Source organism: Tenrec ecaudatus, chromosome 2 (genome assembly GCF_050624435.1).
Source record: "Tenrec ecaudatus isolate mTenEca1 chromosome 2, mTenEca1.hap1, whole genome shotgun sequence".
Lineage (NCBI taxonomy): Eukaryota > Metazoa > Chordata > Mammalia > Afrosoricida > Tenrecidae > Tenrec > Tenrec ecaudatus.
This window is the reverse complement of record NC_134531.1, coordinates 41,855,849-41,879,134: the sequence shown is the minus strand read 5'-3', so window position 1 is coordinate 41,879,134 and position 23,286 is coordinate 41,855,849. Positions and strand designations below refer to the sequence as shown.

Sequence of the window (23,286 nt, the reverse complement as noted above, 5' to 3'; positions counted from 1 at the left end):
AGCCCTAGATAGCATCCTTATGAATTCTTTCTCCGGCAGATCAAGGGCTGCTTCATCTGTGTAAGTCATTGTTTTGGGGTCATTTTCAGTGATGACTTTTGTTTCTCTAGGTTTTTTATGGCATCTGGGTGTTGGCTGTTATTTGTGTTACATTTTTGTTGAGCTGAAGGTGGTCTGTAGCCTTCTGTGCAGTGTAAGGGGGCAGCTGTCTCTTTAGGTTAGGGACGGATCAAAGAGGTGCTGGAAAATGTCTTGTGTATAGATGAGGAGGGAGTGTTAGTTGGGTGAGTAGGGGGATGACATTATCTTGGGAGTAGGTTTTAAGTGGTGGTATTAATCTCAGGAAGCCTTTCCATTATGTAATTTTAATGAGTTGTGGGGTTGGGGAGATGTGATTTTATTTGGTAAGTTAAAGAAGAGTGTGAGTTACTGAGGTGGAGGGAACAGGTTCCTGAGGCGGTTGGGGTAAGTGAGGGGCCTATTTCATCCACCAGTATCCCTTGTGACACCTGTATAATGCATAGGGAGAGTACAGGCCTTCCATTATTGTTCTTATCACAGTGGATTACTGCACACCTCAGAACTATCCAGTCTTTATGTGTGGTTCTATGGTGGAAATGGTGTGTTGTAGTGGATGCCCCAGGTAAGAGGGGGCTTCTAATCAGGGGGCGATCATGGCCAAAGTTCGGTAGGCTACATAGCCATCTTTGGGAAAGCCCAGAAATGCCAGGTTCCATTTCCTTTGGTGGAATGAGGACTTTTATGTTTCCTTTCTCAAAAAAACAAAACAAAACCCCAAAACGCCCAAAAGAACAAATCTAGCCACCTCCTGGAGCCCCCTGTGCTTTGCTCACCTGCCTTGCCTCTTCCTTCCTGTGCTGGATCCCTCTGCTACTAGCTGGGCCTATCTCTCTCTGCAGATCCCAGTCTCACCCCTGCCATCAGGGGAGGAAACTGGGCCTTGGGTAGTGATTACTCTAATGGATACTTTACTCAGCAGGCCACCACGTGTTCTAGTGCTTAGGACCTGCAGGAGTTTCAGAGGGATAGACTGCCCTGGGCCACCTCCCCAGAGTCCTGAGCAGGGTGTGGGGCTTTGGAGGAAGAGCTCTGGAGTTGCCACCCCACCGACAAAGGAGGCAAGTCTCTGGTGGGTGCTGAGAGGGGGCTGCCTGGGTGACGAGCATCGCTGCACTCTCCATGGTAAAACTGATGAAAGAACTGGGTACTGCAAACAAAAGTGGTTTCTCCTCTGAGTTCCCCAATTCAGCCTCCTCACCCATAAACCTGGCAATCACTGCGAGCTCTTCAGGAGGGCAATCCTACATTGTGCCATCTGCCTGGAAGTCTCGTTTCTTTTTGTATTTAGTACAAACCCTCCAGCATTAAAAAGAAAAAAAATAGGTGCTGTAGTAATTGAATTGGCTTATCAATACCATAGCTAGAGTTGGTACAAAAGACTATATATAGCAGCTACCTTTTCTAGAGCTAAGGAATCCTGGTGGTGCAGTGGGCTATGCATTGGGCTGCTAACCAACCACAAGGTCAGCAGTTCTTAGACACCAACTTCTCCCTGGGAGAAGAAAAAGGTTTATTGCTCCCCTGAAGTTTTGCAGTCTCAGTAACCCAAAGAAATTCAAAAGACAGTTCAAGTGTATCACTATGACTCAGAATTGACCTGATAGCATTTTTTTTCCTGCCTAGAACTAGCTTGCTGTGGTAGGAATCCATTTCTCATAGCTTTCCTGCTTCCTCAAGCTCCCTCCAGCTTGACTTATTTTGTGCTGCTCACAATAACAGGACTTCTTGATGGTAAAAGTGGTTAAAGACCTGGCAATTAAATAAAAGTTAGTTGCTTAATTACACCCAAAAGTGACACAGAAGAAAGCCTGATGATCATTGCACAGGGTTTTGTGAATTGGAATTGAACTTGATAGTAAGTGGTTCGGTTTGATTGATCTTCCCAAAAGTACCTAACATGAGAAGCTATCATGTGAAAGTAGAGGAGGCTCTGCTTTCCCTCTTGCCACTCTCTGTTATGCTAGTGAGCAGGATTGAATTGGGATGAAACTCAGTCTCCAGTGTATTAGAGGGTGTGAGCCAAGTCACCACCCCTTGTCTCCTTTGGTATGGTTGATCAAAAGACAAAAACTATACCTCCATAAAAGACAGCTATTCCAGAAATGGGAAGACAGAAGTTCTGGTATCATCAAAGAAAAAGAACCAGTAGTGGAGAATGTTTGGGATTCTTCCTTCCAGGAACTGGCAGAAGCAGTAGAGGCCATACCACACAGAGGCCAGAGGTTAAGACAATGAGATTCCTAGATGGAGCAGAGGCATAGTACTGAGACTGAAGACCGTGAGGCAGAGCAGCAGGTGGCCTTCTGAGCTGTAGAGACCATAGACCAAGGGACCACTGGTTGAGAGGATGAGGATCACAGAGAAAGACGTGGCTGCTATTGCAGAGCAGTGACTGTGTCTCTACTGCTTAGTGATCCTAATTTGTGGTAGTCTGTTAACTTCCCTAATAACCCTTCTCCCTTTACTTCTGTTTGCCTGCAGGTTGAAGTGAGCATTGTTTTTGAGTCTTGTGTGGCCACTGAAATGGATTCTCAAACCCAGCAGGAAAGTAGTGTCCTGGGAGGAATAGCTCGTGTAAGGATAGGGTAAGAGAAGGATGGAGGGTGGAGGCACGTAGCATGGGTTCTGTGTGGAGATGGATTCTCCTCCTTCATGTAGCCGGAGGAACTCAGGGCCCCAGAACATTTCTCACACTTCCTTCACAACAATAAGAACTCACAGTACATAGGCTGGTTTAGAAGGCTTTTCATGTTGGGGGTTGACAATATAAACAGGCCATCAGGGATCCAAGAAAATAAATTTATTAAACTTTGAAGGAAAAAAAATCCACAGACATAAAGAAAGTTAAATATAATCTGTAGGACACAACTAGTCACACTGGTGAATAATGGCTTGTGTGGCCAGCAAAGTACCAAAATGACCTTCTGAGACTGAGTGAGGTATTTAGCTATTTTTGGCTATAGAAATGTTTCAGCCTACTGTGAAATAGATAGTTTTTCCAAACACAGAGCTTTGAATTGAATTAAATTTTACACTGACGGAATTCTATATGAAACAAAATGATGTCGCTCTTGGAGAAAACCATAGCAGCAAGGTGGCGGGAAGTCTATTAAACAGCTAGTGCAGAGTAACGTGTGGGTCTTTAAACACACACTGCTAGCTTTTCACTATCCTTCCAGCAAGAAAGAAGGGATTTTAAACAACCAGCCTAAAAAGGTCTGCGCTAAATGGCAAGTACTATTTGACTTACGTTAAAGCTTACTGAAGTAATATCCTTGAACAAGACCAACGCAAACTTAAAATGAGAAGCATTCTCCAGTGAGGCAAGACGCCTCCCTATTTGAGGGGCCCTCAGGGAGAGCTATTCGGATGCTCTGAACTGCGAGTTAGGTTATTAAGGGATCAAGAGGTCCCTTGAGGAATGACTCAGTCCCCTTCTTTCCCTTCTGCTCCCCTGCCGTTCCAGGTCAATACTCTCAGAAGGGAAACAAGAATGGTGCAACGTCTTTGACGGCTTTAAATAGATTCTAGTTGGAGGGTTGGGGAGGAAGAAGGTTTCTGCGATTGACAGGTAGATTTTGATTATCTGTGGGGTTTTAGAAAGATGAGGCTTTCTACTCTTATAAAGAGTTTCAGTCTCAGGAACCCACGGGGCAGACAGTTCTATAGGGACACTGTGAGTCAGCATTGACTCGGCAGTGAGATTGGTTTTGGGTTGGCGGGTTTTTAGAACTTGGCTTCTCCTCTTTCCCTCAATATCATGGGTAATGAATCAAACGAAAGGCTGAGAAACAAAAACCTAGCTCTAGATTTTTTGTTCCATTATCTGGTTATGCTTCTTATTAACCTGTTTCAAATTGCAAAATGCTTCGTATACCTTATTCTCCTTTAAGGAAATGATGCCGGAAGCCAGGCTGTGCTTGAGGAGGCGCCGGTGCACAGGTGTTAGGGCTTACCTCTCAGGAGCCACATGCACTAACGTATTCCATGCTCACCCGCAGCCCTTCAGTGGCCTGGCAAACACGAGGGTACGTGGAAAAGCTCCTAGGGCTCTAGCTCATGCATACACGGGCTTATCCGAAACACCGTGTGCCGAAACCCCTCTCTAAGATCAGTGGAGGGCTGTGGACGCATGCTCTCTGTAATAGCACTTGTCTCAGTCTCTCTCGGGAACCTTAACAACCTTGACTCCAGAGGGGGTCATCTGTCAAGTTAAATTCAAGGCAGTGAGGTCTGCTCAGGAGGTGGTGGTGACTGCATTTTGGGATTCCAAAAGGGTGCTTGTAGGAGATGTTCTCAAAGAGCATAAGGCAAGCTTAGGAGGAAGTTTGAATAAACCTGAAATCTACGGTGAGAAAAAGGCTAGGAAAGTTGTGCTGAGGGATTTTTTCTTTCTTTCCCCAAAAATGCACTTGCTCATCCTCCCAAGGTAGCAAGGGCTGTCTTATAAGAATTTCACTGGGAGCCTTTTACCCCATCTATTCTACGACCCTGATACTGCCCCTTCTGACTTCTTTTTGCTCCCCAAACTCAAAGAAGATTTCAAAAGGGGCTCATTTTAATCCTTTGAGGATGCCAAAGTGGCTGTTTTGATACGGTGTAAATCCAAAAGTGTGAAGTTCTTTGGTGAAGGGATTGAAAATACAAACAGTACCATCAGAAGTGTGTGAACTTAGATGCTAAGAAACACAGCTTCACACGTTATGAAATAAAGACTTCTATGATTTTGTAGCAATACTTTTGGATTTACTTTCTCAGGAATCGGCTAGAATTTCTACACATCTTAACATGCTATGAATTAAAATTTGGTGAACAAAGTTTGGTTTTGGGGTGGATGTGTGTGTGTGTGTGCTTTCATGGTAAGTCAGCCTGTACAAAGATTTTAAAGGTTTATTAAATTAGTGTTTTTTTTTGTTTAAAATATCAGAAGAGTTTGTTTCAATAATACAGGTTACTGTTTTACCATAGAATTCTTTAAGGAGTTTTGGGTGGTTTCAAGAGGGGCTTTAAAAACCTACCTTGTTGGTTTTTCTCTAGGTGCTTTGACCAAAGCATTAAACCATCCTTAGGCTGTAGTTATGGCAGTCTTTAGAGAAGCCATCATAAGCTACAGTGCAATGTTAGTGTAATACAAAATAGCCATGCTTGAAGTCTAAATTATTAAAAATATCGTTATCAATTTTATGTCAAAATAAACGTTTTATGTATCCAAACTATTTTTGCCTTCTTATCTATAATTATAGTTTCCAATGATATTTTAAAAAATTGGACTGAATTATTATTTGAGTTCCATTTTCCTGAACTTCAAAAGACACCTGATTATTCGCTTTTTCAAAAAGCATGATCTACTTACTATTCATTAAAAACACAGGCGTTCAATGCTTAGTATCACAAAATTAACACCCACAATGACAAGACAATTACCACCACTAAACAATCTTTGAGACAATTCTTTCCAATATTTACAGTTACCAGGAATATTTGTCTGATTAAACACCCCCCCTTTTTTAATATCACGTTTCACCATTTCAGGAAAAGGCATTTAGAATCCACATCCCTTCACCACCTGCCCCCCACAAAAGGTGAAAACACTGTTTTGGTTAAGCATTCATGCCCCATTAAACAGGAAGCGTGTGGGCCTCAAAGAAAGGCTACGGCATGATTTTGTTCAGTTGGTCTGTGCTCACATAGCCACAAGATGTGAGAAACTCTTTGTCAGGCAAGGGCAAGGCAGTTGCGTTGAGGACTAGGCCCTGTGGAGACTGGACTATATGGATGGAGGTATAGTCTGGGACAGGCATCTCGGAGCTCGGGGCTCCTTCTGCTGGCCCAGATCTCACAGCAGTAGTGGTAAGGCTTTCTGTGGTGATGTAACTGTCTTCCTGGTTAAAGCTCGGCTCCCCATGCGACTCCACCTGGACATGAGGGGCCACGGCAATGCACTTTTTGGCATCTGCCTCACAGAAGTAGGCGCTGTCCATGATGAAGTTGGCTTGGCCAGGTGAGACCACTTCAGGATGCATGTCACACTGGGACATCCCTGTTTTAAGTTTTTGGCCCGGGGAAAGGACCACACTCCCTGCTGGTGTAATCTCGCTTACCTGGGCATAAAAGTCGATGTTTGCCAGTGAACTCAGATTACTTAGCTGAGAATGGGCAGCTTGAGGAGCTGACTCAGATCCACCAGGAAGTGGTCTTGGTTTGCTTTCCTCTACTAAGGTGGCACTAGGCTGCTGTGTAGCAGAGGCAGCATCTAGAGACAGTAAGCTATTTTGATTCTTCTGGTCAAGGCACAAGAGATCTACTTCCCCTTTTAACCTTTGTGTCTGAGCCACCTCTGAGGTACCATCACACACGTCACTGGCATTAAACTCAGTGTCCAGAATGTCAGGTTCATAACAACTGGTACGTCCAGAATCGTCATCCTTCGCCCCAAGGAGATTAAGTGATTTTTGCAGGTCAATGGTTAGAAGCCTGTCTGTGTCCGGTCCTTCAGTTTTTTCATCAGGGTCATCAATGTCTAGTTCAATGAACTCAACCCAAGAGTCATCGTTGTTGAATTCAGGTTTGTAGCTGTCATGAATGGCTAAGATTGTATTCACTTCTTCCAGTTTTCCTGCCTGGGAAGCAGAAAGCAAATGAGAGTTTATCAAAAGCAACCCATGATGATTACCCAATTTAGCAAGTAACACTCAGAGGCAAAGTATGGTCACAAGAAAACAACATATAATAACAAAAATATAATAGTACAGATGAATTATATCATAATTTTAAAAGATGCAATATTGAAAAATATTTCCTCCATGAGAAAGGATGTAAAAATAAGCAATTGTGGTACATATAGCTTGCTGAAACTTTGAACATAGACACTATTCTTCAGTATCATTTAAGTAGTGCTGATGAGGGTAAGCATTGGGCTTTTACTGGAAAGGTTGGCTGTTCAAACCCACCAGCCAGTACTTGAGACAAAGATGAGGCTGTTTGCCCTTGTAAAGATTTATATAGGGCCTCAATGAGTTAGGATTAACTTGGTAGCTGTGTTTTTTTTAATGTACAGTTTATATATGTTTATTAATTACCTTGAGAAGATCTGAATCAATTCCTTTAATCTTTGGAACTGGAACTGGGGGCAGAATTAGCATCTTAATCCTTGAAAAGAAAAATGATTTTGGTTTGACATACCTTAAAAGTTTTACACAGTTCATTATTTCAGAAGATAGAAATAAGCAACCTGTCGACACATTACTTTGTCTAAATATTCTGGTAATTGATTGATGGGGGTTGGGAAGGGTAGGGGCCTTCAAAACATGTGCGGAAACATAGACTTAAAAGATAATGAATTTTTTTCCCCACAAAAGTTTTGAAATCCTCTCATATAAGGAAATATGAGAAAGAAAAGGAAACTAAACCAACAGCAAATTGTAGGAAAACTTGCTTAATAATAATAAAAATAATAAAGAACAAAAGGCAACAATGAAAAAGGCTTCATCTGGAGTCAATTTAAATAAAACTTGGTTTTCCTGTCCTGTTTCCCCATTTCCCTCTGCCCCCTCAGTGCCTTTCATTGACAGCCAGTGTTAATATTTGGGAGTGAGAACTTTCCTTTTTTTTTAAAGAAATTTAAATCTTAAGCCCATTCTCATTTCAGTTGCAAGGCAGGCGGTTTTAGTGTGCATATCACCAGTCATTTGAAGAGGAAAGGGAAAAAAGGGGGGGGATAGAAAAAAAGGAGAGAAAAAAAAACATTGAATGTGCTTAGAACCCAAAGTATTTGCACCCACAAAAATGCCAAATTGGAAAGGGTTGTGTAAGTAGCAAACTAAACCAACAGCCTGCATAGCCAAAAAGACTTCAGGATCTACCACTGTGTCCTAAGGTCACTATGAAGCCTAGAGAGATTGGACTGCTAACCACAGGATCGCCATTCAAAACCACCAGACACTCCATGGGAGAAAGATGAGGCCTTCTACTCCTGTACAGAGTTGTAGATAACCATGAAAACCCACAGGAGTGGTTCTGCCATGCCCAGGATCAACTTGATGGCAGTGATTGAAAAAAAAAAAAAAAGAGTATTTACTCACTGACTCACTCTCTCACTGACTCACTCTCTCACTGACTCACTCATTCTCTCACTCACTCACTCACTCACTTACTCTCTCACTGACTCACTCTCTCACTCACTCAACAAAAAAAGAAAAAAAGTATTATCTAAGATCATCTTCTTGTTAGTGAGGTTATCACCGCAGGGTTCATTTCTGATACCCACTGCCACGGGGTTAATTCCAACTCATAGGACAGACGAATTTTAACTATCTCTAATCAGCCAGTATGAGTTTATATACAATTCTATGACACAATTAAGTTTCTGTACCAAACAATTGCATTTTAATCATAATTCTTCACAAGTATATCCTCCCTATGTTGTGTTACAGCCCTAGCACTTACTACTAATTTCTGCCACATAAACGTGGTAGAGTAAACATTGATCAAATACATTTGAGATGCCCCATCTATCTATTTTGTTAAAAGTATAACCGGAGTTTGTCCTAAGATTAACAATGTGTCTCTGGAAAAAGCTCAGCAATTACAGGTTACCAGTCCTACCAACAAGTCCTACCAACTTGTTAAAGACAAGCCTTTGAACCTCACATATCCAGAGATGCCACTTTTTTCCAGGGATGGCTGTCTGATTTTGGTTATCAGGAGATAGTTCAATCAATGTGCGTGGGCACTGTAGTGTATGCAATAGAGGATTCATTAATTCTCTATGTCCACTTGACTTTTTCACCAATCTAAGGAATAAGCCCAAATCTCTTTATATGTTGCATTGAGTCATTTTTACTGGGTTTACTTAGTGGAGCAAACGTATAAACAAATTGTTACTGATGGATAAAAGACACGGAGGTTCTTGCATGGACCATATAGAACTAAATAACAGAAGTTAATCTTAATGAGTTCTAACATTTTAAAGTGGAGCCCTGTGGTTCAATGGGTTAAGTGTTGGTCAGTTTACTGCAAGGTCGGTGGTTCAAGCCCATCAGACACTGTGAGATGTATGTTCTACTCAGTTATGATTTGGGGATAAATCTGGCTCACTACCTAATTTTGTGCATAAGGTTTTATGGAAATATTTGTTTGCACATTATCTACGGCTGCATTGATGCCACAGTGGCAGAACTGAACAGTCAATAGACTCAGGAAGCAGTAAATCAGTTGCCAGGAATGCTGACTCTTGGTGAGTCTTTGAGTGTCAGAATAGAACTCTCCAGCAAAGGGCTTTCACTGGTTTATTTTTGATAAGGGGCCTATTGCCGGGCTTTTCGTCTGAGGAGTCTTTGGATGAACATCAATTGCCAACTTTGTGGTTAGAAACTTAGCACATTAACAGTTAATACTACTCAAGGACTCCTAAAATATTTTCTATCGGACCCTTTCCTACAAGTTGATCACCCAGTATTAAAGATTTCATTTAATCTTTACAAATACCAGGAAGGTAGATGATATTGTCCTCAAAACAGATGTAGAAAGATTTTAAGATTTAAGGAATGCATCCCAAAATGCACTAATACTCGGCATGGCTGGGACTCCACCCAGAGCATCTGACTCCCAAACTGTGGCTCTCTGCCCTCTATCATGCTGCTGTGTCATCTAGATTTAATCTCTAGGTAAATACATCCTCTCCTCACTCATTGATAAGGTTAAGTTCAAGGGACCAGGACATTACGCAAAAAAGCATATTAGGCAAATATGGAGGATGATCACATTAGATTGCAAAATGTAAGATGACTCTATCATTACATAACTGCCAAAATATTACATAACTGCCAAACCATTGACTATCACGGCCCAGCCAAATTGACACACAACTTTTACCAGCAGCCAGTGTTATGCCCACTTTATACCTTGCTGTTTTTTATTGCCAAATGAACATTGTTAATATACAAAATATTCAGAGATATTTTTACTACTGTAAATGGGAAACGTCAAATAAAAAATAATAAGCGAGGAGTTGATATATTTAAAGTGTTAAAAAACATATACAAATGTAACACAACTGTAATCCCAGGAAGCAAAGATTCTCAAATGAGTGATGACTGACTTGATTTAGTGTGGCTCCTCCTTTGAAGAGAATGATGCATTTAAGAACATGTTGGTAGTTTTCTGGGCACTATGGTGGCTTAATATAGGGTGGTAGACCCTGAAGTCTATAGGTCCCAAGTAGGTAACTGCGTTAGTTTTACACCCTGTGTAGTAGGATTGCATTAAACTGTTAGGTCCAGTGGCCACAGGTGGCGCTGGAAGGAACAGGTCTCCTTGTTCAGGTAGCTCTTAGGCATCCGTTTTGAATGTTCCCTCCAACTTCCCTGATAAAGTCTATCAGTGGAGCTGTTGGCTGCTGTGGGGTTACCCTCCAACTCCCGGAAATGCCACGCACATGGAGTTTAACCCTTGTGCTCCGGAGGGTTTTCACTCACTAATTGCAAACAATGAATTAACAGGCCCCTCTTCCCAATCTCTTTTAGTCTGGAAGTTCTGTCCAGACACCTGTTCACCATAACAACAACATGAGATCTTCCACTAACAGACAAGTGATGACTGTGCTTGAAGTGCATTGACTGAGAATCTGGAACCTGTGTTTTCTGTACAGGAGGTAAGAATTTTATCTATCACTGAACCACCACTAGAAACTTCTCCATGCCGCATGATAAAGGGGACAGATTGAGTTTTATACAAATTGCAACTATATAGCTAAAGACACAGTTTTACAGGGCTTAATTAAAAATGCCGCCTATGAATTACCATATGTACTCATGTATAAGACGAGTTTTTCAGCGTTTTTTTACTGCAGTTTTTGTGGTAAAATTTGGTGCCTCGGCTAATATTCAGGTCGGCCTGTACTCGAGTATATATGGTACAAGAGAAGAAAGTAAAGGAATATATGTACTGACATCTAACAACATAGTTGGCAAAAAAGAAAAAAATGGTAAAGAAGATTTTACACTTACCTTTGTTGTTCAGAAAATATGAATACAAATACCATCACTGTTAGCCCAAATATCACAAAGATAATAATCAACAACCATGGAAAGTGAAACTCTGAAACATAAAAGAATAATACAGAATTGTCATCAGTTGGGGTCAGAATGGAGACCCAAAGCCCATTTGGCCATCCCCTCACAGAAGGGTCACAGGAAGGAATGAGCCAACCAGGGTGCATCATAGCACTGATGAAACACAGCATTCTTCTAGCTCTTTAATGCTTCCTCCCCCCACTACCATGACCCCAGCTCTACCTTACAGATCTGGCTAGACCAGAGTATGTACACTGCTACAGACAAGGGCTCTCAACACATGGAATCCAGGATAGATAAACCCCTAAAACAATAATGACAGTAGTGTTACCATGAGGGTAGGGGAAGGTGGGGAGAGAAGGGGGAGGAAACGAACCGATGATAATGGTCAACATATAACCCCACTCCCCCTGCAAAGGGGGATAAACAACAGAAATGTGATTGAGTGAGGGGAGACAGCAGACGATGTAAAATATGAACATAAAAATAAATTATCAAGGATTCATGGGGGTAGGAGAGGAGGTAAAGGAGGTGAAAAAAGAGGAGCTGATATCAAGGGCGCAAGTGGAAAGAAAATGTTTTGGATATGATAATGGCAACATATGAACAAATGTGCTTGATACAATTGATGTTATTAGATTAGTTATTAGATATGTTATTGTTATTAGAGCTATAAGTGCTCCCAATAAAATGATGATTAAATAACTAAAAAAAGATTTGTCAACAGTTGGAGCAAAGTTTATATTTCACTTTCCTTTTTGCCATAACCTATTCCCTATATTGTAATTATCTAGTACCGTGAGTGATTTCACTACATAGCCATAGAAACCGAAGGTTTCTGTTCCGAGAACATACCTCTGTACATGTTCTTACATCTTTCATATCAAACAAAACAAAAAAATAAGCAAACAGCATATAGTTCAATACAGTCCACATTGAGAAACAAAACAAAATTGTTTTAAGCATCTGTGTGTCCAGGGTGTGTCATTAAAGGCTCTAGAAAAAAGTGCTACTTGTCAAAATGTTGCTTTACCCAAATCATGCCCTGGGTGCTTCCCTCCCGCTCTCTCCTCATCTTCTTTCCTCTCTCCTTCCCCCTTTTCCTTCCTTTTGTCCCTTTGTTTTCAGATAAAAGTCACACACACATATACATCTGCTTTTACATATACAAGGGGTACCTTCCCCCTAAACAGAAAAAGCTCTGCTGGACATATTTAAGGATGTAACATAAAAATAGAATTTTTTGTTTTGTTTTAAACAGAGAAGGAAAACCCACCTAAATATTCCTTGTTACATAAATTAAACACTTAACAATAAGTTCAGAGTGTGTGTGGCAATCACGTTTTTAAAATCAGATGTAGATTAACTATTGCTTGAATGTGAAGTTTTATACAATGGAATTTATGAATTTTTGTGTTAGTGAAATTTAGTGTCTTGAGAGTCCACTTCATTTTAAATGCAGAAATAGAAATGTCATTTCTCTGTAGCTTATGATAGTTTTATTAACAGACCTTAACTCCTCCTATGACCCGGGAAGCCTCTCTTTTAAGTGGGGATGGGTTGTAACCAATTCCATTTTTGAGTGATAATAATTTATAACTTCACTGTTCAGTATTAAATCTTCTTTAGATGTATTGTGTTGGGAAAATATGCTACACAAGATCTCTTTAAAGAGTTGGAAAAAATGATGTCACTTTGAAGGTTAATGTGCACCTAACCCTAACAACGGTATTTTCCAATGGCTTCATATGAATGCAAATGTTGAACAACTAATAAAGAAGACCTGGGAAGAACTGATGCCTTTGAATTCTAGTATTGGTGAAGACTTTTGATTATACCATGGATTACAAGAAGAAAGAACACACCTGTCTTCGAAAAAGTATAGCCAGAATGCTTCTTAGAATTGAAGACATTGTCTTACCCTACTTTGGACATTGGATTAGAAAGGATCAGCCCCTAGAGAAGGTCATTATAATTGGTAGTGAAGTAGGTCAGCAGAAAAGAAGAAGACCTTCAACAAGATGAATGGACATAGCAATTGCAACAATGGGCTCAAATCTAATAACAATTCTGGATATGAGGTAGGACTGTGCAGGGCTTTGTTCCATTTCATATAGGGTTGCTATGAGTCAGAACTGACCCAGTGATACTCAATGGCAACCTAATTTAGAATTTAAGTGAACTATCTTAGTATATGTGCTGCCGAAGCGAACACTTAAGTGAACTATCTTAAATGATGTATTCCAATTTTTATTTTAAATTCTTAAGTCCCGTTTTTTACAAATCTTTCATCATTGAAGCAGTTTTCCTATTTAAGCTCTTCCAATATTCTATGATGCTCTGAACAGAACTGGAATACCAAATAAGCTTTCATCCAAGTAAAAGTCAGACCTCAACTTTCTGAAACCAATAAGAACCTGCCCTTTACTATGTATGCTAATTCATTATTATATTATTTTTTCTTAGATGTCACATATCCATTCATCCACATAACTATACATTTTCCCCCAAAGGCATTAGAAAAAAATCATATTTTTCTGAGTTATGGAGGCCATTGCAATGAATTATGGAATCTAGTGGAGAAGTTGAATGTACCCTAGGAGGATGGTTGGTGGTAGAATTGGTGAAGAAAGTTGGAGAGTAGAGGAATGGCTGATCTCTATCACAGAATCGGTTTTTGGTTGATGGTGAGTTTGATTCTTCATCCACTTTGTAAAATCAAAGGAGATCAGACACCACCTTCATGCCATTCTTACAGAATATAAAAGGAAAACTGACTCAATACAGAAAGATTGAATAAACAAAGAATCACTCAAAATTTCACGATCTCGAGATAACCATGTTAATATTTTGATGTATTTTCCCTTCTCTAAGCTTCCTGTCTACTTCAGGGTTTTTTTTTCTTGTAAATGAAGTAATTTAGAAACAAAGTCCTTCTTCTGCCTTTGCGGTGTATAATGACTATAATAGATTGTCAGCTCAAGGTGTCCCACCCTGTCATTGATAATCATGTATACTGACCTGAACAATAACCTAACAGTATATGCATCAACTTTTTATTGAAAAAAAGTGTTATTGAAAACAAACAAACAGGTTGGCTGTCGTTTTAATGTTTTCTTTCTTCTGGTGTGTGTGTGCGTGCGTGCGTGCATGCGTGCGCGCGCGTTCTTTACCTTCTTCACACGCAGATGGGCTTGTCTGAGGAAGTACTACAGAGAGCACCTCACTGAACTCGCCGTATCTTTCAAAGTTCCGTTGTCTCGACCTCACACGCACTTCATAGCCTTTATCCAGTCTCAGGGAATACACAGGAACTGATGTTGACAATACAGGATCCATCTTTTAAGACGAAACATACGCATTTTTACTGAAGGCATAATCCAATGCAGTTAACTCTACACGGTGTTTCTCCACCTCTAGTTCCAATGAATTTCAATAATGTTGGTCATATTTTAAAAAGTACCAAGGGAGTTTGCTATTTCACGGAGAATCAAGGCAAATCATTTCACAAAGAATCTTTTGTTAAATGGATAATAGTGCTCAAGTTTATTTTGGTATAGACTCAGTGATACAATGGCTTGATTTCTAGAATTATAACTGTATCTTCAAATCAACTTGCCAAATTGTCTACTAAAATCAAAGCACAAGAGGATTATGGGGAATAGAAACACTATAAAGAAGACTACAGATTGACTGCCCCTTAGGGCTTGGAGGAAGACTTGAGAAGGTATAAGACAGGCATATTTATGCCCTAAAAGAGTTATAAGCAAGGTATATACCTGGGTAGTCATATATATAAACATTGGAAATGGTTTTAGGAAATCACTGTTGGACTTACTTGAGTTTTCAGGTGATTTTATGATGATCAAATACCTATATACTTGTCCTAAAAGGCTTAAGAACACACCGGTTATCCTCGGGTTGATTCCATCTAGTAAGGACCCCCTGGGAGCCAGAGTAGAATTGCACCCTGAGGGTTTTCAATGACAGATGTTTTGGGAAGCAGATCTCCAGGTCTGTCTCCAAGTCTTTGCAGGATATTAACTATTGCGCTACCCAGGAACTCTTATACAAACAAACAAACAAAACCCCAGTTACAAAACCCCAGTTGCCTGCCATCACGTCACTGCTGACTGATAGTGACCACCCAGTGGATTTCTGAGACTGTAACCGTTTACAAGAGTAGAAAGCCCAGTCTTTGTCTTGAGGAGCCGCTGGAGGTTTCAAACTGCCAACCATGCAGATTGAAACGCAATGCATAACCACTGACAACCAGAGCTCCTTAACCCGGGGATGCCAAAAGCCTAAAGTTATCTCAAAATAGTTAATTTGCTATTGAAAATATGCAAAGACACCTTACTGGACCCCTTTGGTAATGACGAGCAGGGCTCAGACTCTTTGAGAGTGGGGCTGTTCCTCCATGTCCCCAGGGCAAGAGGGTGAGAAGATGCGAGTGTTAAGGCATATTGCTATCAAAGAGATACACGTCACTAAGGATGATGTTTCTCTCCAAGTCAAGTACTCAGAGGAGGTATTCAACATGTGCTTTTCATATATTTAGGAGTAGAACATCTTGTTCCTGTTTATAGCAAACTTGGAACATTTACTTTTTGAACAGCATGAATTTTTCACATAAATAAAATTCCCATAATTTGTTTCATTAAGTCAGAATCTGGGCCTTCAGCTTGTAAACCACAGTTCCCATTCACCTCAGATACTTTCTATTCACAAAGTGCCTCTTCTTCTCCCTCCCCCCACCATGTGTACACAGAGAGGTCAGCACCTTTTCTAGGAGACTCAATAGATCTATGCCTGAAATGCTTTCTTTAATGCAGGAGTCTGAGTATTGAAATTTATCTTATTATTTTTCTCAAAAGAGTTTTAAAAAGATTGTTTTCATTGTTGACACTCTTATTTCTAATTCTGCTATTGCCACCAAGATTATTCGCTTATAGCACTGGTTCTCAACCTTCCTAATGCCGAGACACTTTAATACACTTCCTCATCTTGTGGTGACCCACCCCCCACCAACCATAAAATCATTTTCATTGCTACTGTTATGAATTGGGTGACCCCTGTGAAAGGGTTATTTGACCCCCAAAGGGGTTGTGACCCACAGATTGAGAACAGCTGCCTTATAGATTTTACTAATAGCAACCCCCCAAATTGGGCCCAATGCAATTTAATCTCTTACCTTCACCTCAAATTTAATTTCTTCTCTTATTTTAATCCTACAAAGCAGCCACACCAAAATCGAATTTGCTTGCACAATTCCTGGCCTCTGCACTGAACCCTGGCTCAGAGAAACCCTTAAGTGCAGTATTCCTTGTGCAATCCTCAGTGAAACCATTGCTGGCATGCAAAGAAGGCTTGCCTAGCACTTTCTCCCACTCCACTTTGCTAAATTATAAAAACAACAACAACCCCCCCCAAACCCCAACCAAACCCCTTGACTTCAAGCTGATTCCAACTCATCCCTATCCTGCTGAACAGAGGAGAACGGCCCCATGGCGCTCCGAAGGCTGTAAACATTCATGGAAGCAGACTGTCACATCTTTCTCTTGGGAATCCTGGCAAATTCAAACTACCAACTTTCACTGACTAGCTGAGCATGTAACCACTATGATTCCGAGGCTCCTTGTCAGATAATAACATATCAAAGAACACATGTTTACTTGTGCTGTATTGACTATGCCAACACTTTTGGCTGTGTGGATCACAACACACTTTGGGTAACCTTGAGAAGAATAGGAGTTCTGGAACACTTGATGGTGCTCACGTAGGATTTGTACATGGATCAAGAGGCAGTTGAGTAAACAGAACAAGGAAATACTTCATGGTTTAAAATCATGGAAGATGTGTGTCGGGGACGGATCCTCTAATCATACTTATTCAATCTGTATGCTGAGCACATCATCAGAGAACCTGCATTATATGAAGAAAGATGCATCATCAGGATGGAGGAAGGCTTATTAAGAACTTGTCATATGCCAATGACACAACCTCGTGGGTCCACAGTGAGGTGTACTTGAAGTACTTGCCAATGAAGATCAAGGATTACAGCCTTCCATGTGGATTAAGACTCAATGTAAAGAGGACTGAAGTCCTCACACTGGACCAACAGGTAGCACCATGATAAAAGGGAAAAGGTTGAAGTTGTCAAGGATTTTGCCTTGCTTGGATTCAGTATCAATGTTCACAGAAGTAGCAGTCAAGAGGTCAAAAGACAAGTTTCATTAGGGGAGTGCGTGGCACAAGACCTCTTTAGAGTATAGAAAAACAAGGATGTTCCTTTGAGGTTTAAGGGGTGCTTGATTCAAATCATGGTATTTTTCATTGGCTCATATGCATGTGAAAGTTGGACACTGAAAAAATTCGACTGAAGAAGAATCAATATATATGAATTGTGCTGGAGAAGAATATTGAAAATACCACAGACTGCCAAAGACAGAAACTGATCTATCTTGGAAGTATGGTCAGAGTGCTTATGAGAGGCAAGGATTTCTCAAGGCTGCTTCTTCCATGCTTTGGACATGTTGTCAGAAGAGACTGGTCCCTGGAGAAAGACATCATATTTGGTGAAGTGGAAGGTCAGCAAAAAAGAGGAAGGCCCTCAATGACACGGATTGACCCAGGGGCTGCCACAGTGAGCTCAGGTACAGGGATAATTAGGAGCCTCGCGCAGGCAGTGTTTCGATTGGACATAAGGTCACTATGGGCCAGAACCGTCTTCGTGGCCCCTAACTACAACAATAGCTTGTTATATTTCACTGTTAAAATTAAATTACACATACATTTTAAATATGCAGTAAATTCCCTGAAGGTAGACCAACACTTTAATTATTTTTGTATTTCCAGGGACCAGTACAATACTAGACATATAGTAGGTGTTCAATAGGTGGCTCAATTATTATGAATAATGTTACGCCACCTATTAAGTAATTCCATAACCAAATCAATGCCAATGAGTCCATTCTGATTCATTGTGACCCTACAGGACAGGGTAAAACTGCCCCTGTGACTTTCTGAGACTCTAATTCTTTCCCGGAGAAGAAAACTCCTGGCATTTCAGTTAGCAGCCGAATGTTTAACTGATGAGCCCCCAGGGAAAATAGTTTTTTAAAAAAAATCATTTTATTGGGGCTCATACAACTCTTATCACAATCCATACATACACTAATTGTGTAAAGCACACTTTGTACATTCATTGCCCTCATAATTCTCAAAATTCGCTTTCCACTTGGATTCCTGGAATCAGCTCCTCATTTTCCTTTTTCCCTTCCTCCTCCCTCCCTGCTTCCCCTCCCTCGTGAACTCTTAATAATTTATTATTTTATTTTACGATGCCCAGCATCTCCCTTCACCCACTTGTCTGTTGCCCATCCCCCAGGGAGGAGGTTATATGTAGATCTTTGTGATCGGTTTCCCCTTTCTACTCCCCCGCTTCCCTTCCGGTATCGCCATTCTCACCGATGGTCCTGATGGGTTCATCTGTCCTGGATTCCCTGTGTTTCCAGATCCCAACTGCACCGCTGTGCATCCTCTGGTCTAACCAGGTTTGCAAGATAGAATTGGGATCATGATAGTTGGGGGGAGGAAGTGTTTAAGAACTAGAGAAAGGTTGTGAGTTTCATTATTGCTACACTGAACCCTGAGTGACTCATCTCCTCCCCACTACCCCTCTGCAAGGTATGCCCCGTTGTCTACAGATGGGCATTGGGTCCCCATCACACGCTCCCCCCCTCATTCACGATGATATGATCCCCCCCCCCCCGCCTTTGGTGCTTGAAACCTGTCCCTCCCAGGGTGAATAGTTTTATGCAACTAAGTAGTCATTAGTATTACTTTTATATTAAAATGCATTTATTAAAAACAAAACAGGCACAGTTTTGCTGAATTGTATATGATGAATTAGCAGAATGAATTCCTGATACAGTGACAACTCCTAGGATTCCCCCCATTCTAGTTACGAACTCTGATTGCTTTTATAATTACGATACCTTCGCTCATAACTACTTATATTATAAACCTCTTCCTGGAAAGATAATTTCTTATATGATAATTCCTTGTAGATCTTTGGTATTTATGACAACTCTTCTCTGAGACTTTTGCAAACTGGAAAACCTTATGGATCACAAGGCTTGATCCTACACTACATGGCCTTACCAGGAGTGGGTTGCTGACTCCATGTCAGCTGATACAATAAAATAATACTAATATACAGACACACCCATAAAGGAGAATTAAAGTAAAAGTCAACTAATATCCTAATGAGATTTACCAGGAGGGCAGTACAAAGGACTCCCTGAATTACAACAATCTAATATGCAACTGCTCATTAGTCCAGGGCAGCCTCTTGTTCCATTGCACATGATGTCACCATGATTGAGAGCTGATTTAAAACAGTTAACGACAAGGGCTACTGCACTGATTTACACTCAGGTAGCATCAGTTTCATCTGCTTTTACATCATCACTGCAAATGCCAACCCAGTGAAAAAGAAAATACTACTTTAATAGCATTATTGAGGATCTTGAGGGTTAGGGAGAGAACAATTTGAGAGCTATGTTTCTAGCATCCTTAGTTCAGTGGCTACTGCACAGTAGTCATTTCAATATCTGGCTCCTGGATAAATGCTTGTGTGAAGGATTCACTCAGCAGTTTGAATTTAGAAAGCCTTGTTGGACTCGGCATCCAACCAGGATTTTTTTTATAGCAGGTTACAGAACAGATATCTAAATTTAAATGATTTTAGAAAACAGAACCTCAAAGCCCAGCATTGTAGCTGGTCAAAACGCCTCTAAACTCTCTCTTTTTTTTTTTTTTTTTTGACCAATGAGGAAATTGGCCTCTTTTCTGATGGCTCACGGACTGGACAGGGCTTGGTGTCTCAAAAATTCTGTGAGTAAGTTCCAGACTGCTGGGCACAACCTGATGACTGGCCAGAAACCACTTGTCTTGGCAAGGGCTGTGGCTGTGGTGAGAGTGAGTTAGAATTAGTTATACTGGGAGTGGCAAGAAAATCCTGTTTTTCTTCTTATTGTGTGCCATGTGGAAATGATATAAGTATTTCATTCCCAAATACTTGTCAAGGAGAACAGTTTGAGAGGCCCCGCGGTCAATCAGTCCCATGTTCTTTATATGTCTACACCAGAACTCTTAGCTTTATTCTCTTGAGATGCACAATGATGTATCTTTCTGGAACTTCTAAAGGATAAAAGCTCTGCTTGACCCACTTACAAACTGGCTGTCTTGTGAGTAGGAGCAACTAAACTCAAGGGAGAATATTTGGCCATAAACCACTGTAGATCTTGATCATAAATGTCCCCGTGTTTAGACAACTGCTCACAGGGTGTTTACAGTTTTGCGCTCATGTTATATATTGAACCATGTGCCCCATAAAAGAGGTTGGCAACATCCTACCCTCCAGTACTTGTGAATGTGAGCTCATTTGGGTAGGGTCTTTGAAGATGTTATCAGTTACGTTGACTTGAGGTCAAACAGGAATATGACAGCTCCTAATGTCATCAGCGAAATGTGCTTATAAAAGAGAAGGAACACAAAGGCAGGAACCCTAAGGGAGGGTGCCATGTAGCACTGCAACTGGAAGACAAGGAATGACAGAAGCCACCCTAGCTTTCACCAGCAGAGTGCTCAGAAGGAAATAACACATGTAACACTCTGATTTGGACTTGAGTCTCCAGGATTGTGAAATAATACATTGGAGCCCTCGTGGCATAGAGGTTATATGTTGGTGCTAACTGCAAGGTCAACAGTTGGAGACCACCAGCCCACCCTGAAGGAGAACAGTGAGGATTTTTACTCCTGTAAAGCATTGCAGTCTTGGAAAGTCACAGGGGCAGTTCTACGCTGTCATCTTGGATCATTCTGATTTGGAATTGACTCAATGGTAGTGAGTTTGGTTTCATTTGTACAAACCACCCTACTTGTGTGTTGTATTTTTTTTTCACAGCTGCTGAATCCCAAGACAGCTGAACCCCAAGTGTGACTGGAAAAATCATTTTCTTTCCTTTTACACAATATCCATGTAAGCCATTGTTGCCTTATAGAATCCCTAGATCTTATTTTACTAATGAGATCAGCGTCCTGCAAATAAGAAACTGTGGAGCAGATATTATGGAAATGCATTAACAGGTTAAAAAATGTCTAGTAAATGAATGAGAGGTTGTTAAAAAAGCTGAGCGCCGTAGGGACTGCTTACCATTTTCCATTGGGTTTCATTTACTTCTTTATATTGAAGTTCGTATTCCAGGACTATCCATCCCTTCTGAACATCTGCACTGGGTGGTGATTCCCATTTCACTTGGATATCCGCATGAATTCCTGTTAAACTGATGTTCAGCAAAGTCCAGTTGAGGCCAATGGGTGGATCTGGTTGCACTGTGCATTCCAATAGAATCAGCACACAGAAGGGATACCAGTTGAGGTTAATAGATTGCTTCCTTCCAAAGAGCATACATTTGTACTGATCACCTTCTAAGTTCTTCTTATAAATCTCTTGCCATAAATCCCCCTTTTTAAGACAATGTTATTTTTTTCCTTAAGTATGATCTGCATTTTAAGCGTAAAATCTGATCTATAACTTTTCAAGATTTGCCAACTTTTACATTTTTAAAATTATTATGATCATATTAGTGCTTTGGAATTCTGTCCCAGGAATTCATTTGATTTCAAAACCAGAGGGGAGAGAGAGAGAGATACTAGGTATATGTGGTTGTTTTTGAACATTTGTAATTACAAAGAGAAGAATCTTTTTCTTCCAAACTATGCACATGATCCAGTGGCAAGATTTTTGCCTTACTCATCTCTGAACTGCCAGTAGACCAAGTTATCACTCAACAAATGCTCCTTAGCTTGTTGTCCTCTGATCATTTGTTCAGACAAGAAGGAAGGCACATAATACAGAGGGTGGTGATCAAATGTTTTCTGTCTTTTACTTGATTGCCTCGTGAATAGTTTGAAACCGTGCTTTACGTTATCTCTACAGAAACACTGTATGTTGTCAGGCAAACCTGTTGTGCTTCACTTATTACGGCTTAACACATCACAGTTTCTCAGGGTCAGTAAAGAGAAGTAGGGATTCCTGCAGAAGCATGACTGCCTGAAGCTAGGAACTATATCTGAACTTATATCCTGGACGGCCCCTAATACATTATTGTAATTTAAGCCTCAATACCGAGGGTTTTCAAATTCACTTGCAAATACAGAATAAAATGTACTTCCTTTTCGTCTATAGGTCAGCTAGACTAGTGTAAAGTCTGCATTCTCAGGATTGACCAGAGATAAGGCTGTAAATATAGGCTGTCAAGAGTACTTAGGTGATTGTCAAACTCTGGTGACCAAATAGGAAAGTTCTTGTGTTCATCCCGAGTGATAACAGACCTCACCATCAAGGTGTGTGCAGTTTGGCCACTGTGGAACGGATGTCAGTTTTTGCTTGCTTTTAAAATAGATGGAGACCAGATTTGATTACTCATGATTGTGTTAGGAGATTAACTTTGATTTGCAAAATGGCTAAACTATGAGTGGCCACATAGTAGCCATGATGTCTCACTGGCTGGGTTTGTTGGAGGATCACCAAGGGTAAACTATTTATATATTTATTTGTATGACAATTCCATTGTTTATTTTTTATTTTGCAAAGCCATTTTATTAGGAGCTTATGCAGATATCACATCATTCCATCTTTCAACCACATCAAGCAGGAGTGTACCATTGCTACCACGACCAGTTTCAAAATATTCTCTTTCTTCTTGAACTCCTTGACATCCGCTCCCTTTCCCCCTCCTCCACTGCACCCCCCAGGAACCCTTATCCTATTTGCTGTTTCTATAGGCTCATCAGTCCTGGGTTTCGTGTGCTGAAAACCACATAGGCTTAACCCTTTAAGTGACCAGGCAATTTAAAAATATTTGGAAAGAAAATAGTGCATCTTTTTTTTTTGAAAATAGTGCATCTTAGCATTTTTTATGGTCAAGTTTTTAATTTAAGAGCGGCCAGTACCACCATTATAAGCCAATGATGACTCGGCTTTACCTCCACACACACGAACCGATGCCCTATTAGACAGCTCCTCTGGAATGTTTCAAAAGCATCCTCAGCTCAGTATAGC

At 40.7% G+C, this 23,286-nt stretch overlaps 1 protein-coding gene across 1 annotated transcript in view; it reads right to left on the bottom strand.

Moving 5' to 3' along the window:
* Positions 1-2,866: 2,866 nt before the first annotated feature.
* The window catches only part of GHR (growth hormone receptor), a 312,451-nt gene continuing 292,031 nt past the window's right edge, over positions 2,867-23,286 (bottom strand). Inside the window, exons 6-10 of the mRNA XM_075540981.1 lie at positions 21,376-21,554; positions 14,327-14,492; positions 11,088-11,178; positions 7,161-7,230; positions 2,867-6,701 (exon numbers count right to left, since the gene is read on the bottom strand). Coding sequence (XP_075397096.1) covers positions 5,733-6,701; positions 7,161-7,230; positions 11,088-11,178; positions 14,327-14,492; positions 21,376-21,554 — 1,475 coding nt within the window. The 3' untranslated portion in view covers positions 2,867-5,732. The remainder of the gene's footprint in view (positions 6,702-7,160; positions 7,231-11,087; positions 11,179-14,326; positions 14,493-21,375; positions 21,555-23,286) is intronic.